The 3,482-nt window shown below is 52.2% G+C and overlaps 2 protein-coding genes across 2 annotated transcripts; one reads left to right on the top strand and one right to left on the bottom strand.

Annotated features, from left to right (window-relative positions):
- Positions 1 to 658: 658 nt before the first annotated feature.
- ANOM_011628 (legume-like lectin family protein) lies at positions 659 to 2,171 on the bottom strand (the record flags this gene model as incomplete). The annotated part of the gene is made up of 6 exons (XM_015556884.1): positions 1,830 to 2,171; positions 1,746 to 1,769; positions 1,591 to 1,661; positions 1,453 to 1,534; positions 1,137 to 1,397; positions 659 to 1,087 (listed from the first exon to the last, which is right to left on the bottom strand). The coding sequence occupies exons 1-6, from the start codon at positions 1,929 to 1,931 to the stop codon at positions 659 to 661; spliced, it is 969 nt and encodes a 322-aa protein (XP_015400886.1). The 5' UTR covers positions 1,932 to 2,171.
- Positions 2,172 to 2,412: 241 nt separating this feature from the next.
- tim13 (protein translocase subunit TIM13) lies at positions 2,413 to 2,895 on the top strand (the record flags this gene model as incomplete). Its single annotated transcript, XM_015556883.1, has 2 exons — positions 2,413 to 2,624; positions 2,677 to 2,895. Coding segments are annotated over 2 exons (417 nt in total), but the record flags the coding sequence as incomplete, so codon positions are not given.
- Between the last annotated feature and the right edge of the window lie 587 nt (positions 2,896 to 3,482).

Genomic DNA, 3,482 nt, shown 5'->3' with positions numbered 1-3,482 from the left:
GACTATGTCCGGTCTTGGGGGGAGGTTGATCGGGCGGTTGAGCAGGTTAGGGATACTGGTGGTGGTGGTAGTGGTGGCGGGGAGGGAGCTAGGCTGAGGAATTTGGTCTTTTGGCCGGTTGAGTCGGGGAAGAGGGCGGATGTGAGTAGAGAGACGGTTGAGGAGTTTATGCGCCATGCGCCGGCGGAGGATCTGTTGGCGGTTTTGAAGGCTGAGCGGGTGAGATGGCATCCGGATAAGATTCAGCATCGGTATGGTGCCTTGGGGATTGATGAGACGGTTATGCGCAGTGTTACTGAGGTTTTTCAGATTATTGATCATCTGTGGAGTGAGATGAAAGGGCAGTCGTGAGCTGGTGTTGAGACTTGCATGGTGATGGCGTTCTGTGTTTACATATGATACCCTGATTGAGAATTGAACGCATATCTTTGGACCTTACTACTACTATTCATGCTGCGCCTGTTCATGATATTCGTGACAGGCGCATAATTGGCATTGAACGCTCCAAATTCGCATGGACTCGTGAAACTTTTGTTCGTCACAATATATTGGAATCTCCAAGTAACAACACGGCTATGCAATCACGTAGAAACAGAACACCATACTCAATTTTTTGGGGGTTTCTTTGTTTTTCCTGGATGTCTTCCCTCACCACCTCTTAGAACCTCGAGTATCTCTGCTTGTTCCGGTATACGGTGAACCCAATATAGCAGCCTGCAGCAACAGCCAAGAACAGAACAGCCTTGAACAGGAACCCGCTCCAGCTTCCCTTGCTCTTCTTGGTCTTCTTGACGCGACCGCTGTCGGTGCTTGGTCCACGGCTAGAGCGGCTGGACGGTCCGACGCTGTAAAGGTTCTGTGATTTCACCGAGACGATGTCTTGGTTGTCGCTCAGTTCACCGGTCTCGCCAGAGAAGCCCAGGTACGCGACGGATGGGATAGCGATGTTGGTCTCGGGTGCGGTCAGGGTGAAGCAGTTGGTCCAGCTGTCCTCAGACTTGTACTGCAAGTCGAGAGTCAACGACTTGTCCTGGAAGTACGTCAAGCGGGCCTTGGTGGGGATCGAAGCGCCTCGCAGACCACGAGCCTGATCTTGTTAGCACACCTCTGCGTTTACCCGGGTCTTGATGACTTACGGAACAACCAGCCAATTCATTGGCCTTGCCGTCATGCGCCTGGTCGTAGCTAGTCTGTCCGTCGCCCATCATAGCCATCACGTAAGGGAACGAGGTGCCGGGACGGTTGTTCTTGTAGGTGTCGAAGAAGATACCGAGACCCTCGAAGTTATCCGTTGAACCAAAGACAGGACCCTGCGTGGCGCGCTGCTTGGTGAGCCACATGGCAAAGCCATCGCCGTGCAGATTACCATTTCCATGAAGCTTGAATTCGAGCTCGATCTACACACTTGTCAGAACCGATTGTCGGTTACCATAGCGGACAGAATGAACTGACCTCCCAGTTTGTCGCAGTAAGGGGAACCCGGGAGAAGATCCATCCCTGCTGCGAGGGTCGATCGGCCGTAAGACGGATGTATCTGCCATTGTTCAGCCCTTGCTCCTCTGAGACCATCGTGTGGGTGGGGTTGGGTACTTGTCTGCGCGGATTATCGTGTCGCCACCAAAATCGAACCAGCGGCTTTGGAAGTCTGAATCCAGATATGGCTATCATTGCGTTAACAGGGCTGTGTCTAGAGCGCCGAAATCGACCTAGTCGAAATCGCTGTGAATGAGTTGGATGGGACCCACCGGAGCGAGACTGTGAGTGCGAAGCTATTGACCCGGTTAGTTAGTGCGCGATCGTTATACGGTCGACTGGGTGTGCGGGCGTACTGGAATGCTCTTGATGTTCTCATCGCCGTCGTAAGCATTGGCCACTGGCATAGTCGCCAGGCCGGCAAGACACAGGAGGGAAGAAAGCCGCGGGAGTAGCATTGTGAGGCAGGATTTGATAATGAGCTATAACAAGTGGCAGACACAAACGACCGTGAAAAGCAGGTAGGTTCTGATAGTTATGAATGACAGACTGCAGCTAACGAAATTGGGTTCCTTTCCACCAGCAAGGCGTAGATCAATGTCACCGGGACATGCACAAGCTCCGAGCTCAATTGCAGGAGACGGAGGACAAGGTCAATCGAACGGTAAGTCGACGACCGGAGAATAATAGAGAGAAATGTCAAAAAGAGAACGAAGGAGCGAAGAACGGAATGGAAGAAGAGCGGTGCCGAAGCAAACTGTCAGAAGGGACTCCCATGTAGACTGGTCAGAGATCGACGTCAGTAAACATGCAAACAAGTGTCCACATCGCAACTGTGGCGCAGTCAGCCCCGGCGAACGGACGTGCACCAGCCACACAGGCCGGCCATGGCCCGCGGACTTTGAGGTTCAGATCCTGTGGCCAGCCCCGTGACCTCAACAATTACTGTATCGCTGATTGACCTATCCTGCCAAAAACATTTTAATTCCGCCTCCACTTTCCTTCATATCACATCTCTACCCATCAGCACAATGGCGCTCTTCGGATCCGGCTCCAACAATGCTTCTGGCAACCCGCAGGAGGTCAAGACTGCCATCATCAAGCAGCTCCAGCAAGAGGCTGCCATGGCCAATGCTCGCAATCTGATCGGAGTATGCCCAGATTCTCCTTGCGGCCAGCGTCTAGTTTCTGACAACAGTATAGAAAGTGAATGAGCACTGCTTCGACGCCTGCATTCCCGCCCCCGGCTCCTCCATCACCCCCAAGGAAGAGACCTGTCTCTCTCAGTGCATGGAGAAGTACATCTCCTTCTGGAACACCGCCAGCCGTACCTACGTCTCTCGTGTCTCCCGCGAAAGCAAGCGTCTCGGCGGTGCTGAGAACCTCGCCATGATGGCCACCCCTACCGAGACCAGTCTGTAAATTAGCGTCGGGGTTTATAGGAAAATGGAAGCATTCTATAGATGGTAATCGGAAGCGCGATCGATTTCTCCAGTTTTTTATGGACGTCAGCCTGGGTGTCCCGCAAATTCTCTTGTCGCCTTTTCTCTCCTTTCATGATTTGGGGGGTGTATTGTTGGAATGGTGTACGATAACGGCGCACGTTTTGTGGTGGACTGGGGGTCCCCTATCAGATGGGTTGGAAGGCAACGGCAACGGATCCGTAGTGGCAGACAGGTGTCCACTGGTAGCCTGTCTGGAGCATTTTGGTAGATGCGGTATGCACAGATCCATAGCCTACTTTTATTGCATTTGAAAGATATGTACATTATACAGGTCTCTGAAAAAAGAACTGAACGAAGCAACCAAGTAGCATCCCAATACTTGCAACTATTATCAAACCATGACGCGAGAAACCAAACAGTCCAGTCGATGCAAGCGATCGACTCGGCGGAAGACCCCGGAGTAGAACCAACCCCGAAAGCACCTGATCCTTGTTCAAAACCAAACACAAGTACTGGAGATTTAGTTGCCTCGATGCTCGTGAAAGCGATCCATATCAATGGAGG

The sequence above is a fragment of the Aspergillus nomiae genome, assembly GCF_001204775.2.
Source record: "Aspergillus nomiae NRRL 13137 chromosome Unknown contig00771, whole genome shotgun sequence".
In the NCBI taxonomy this organism is placed as follows: domain Eukaryota; kingdom Fungi; phylum Ascomycota; class Eurotiomycetes; order Eurotiales; family Aspergillaceae; genus Aspergillus; species Aspergillus nomiae.
Note: the sequence above shows the minus strand (reverse complement) of the source record. Positions and strands in the feature narration are given on the sequence as shown.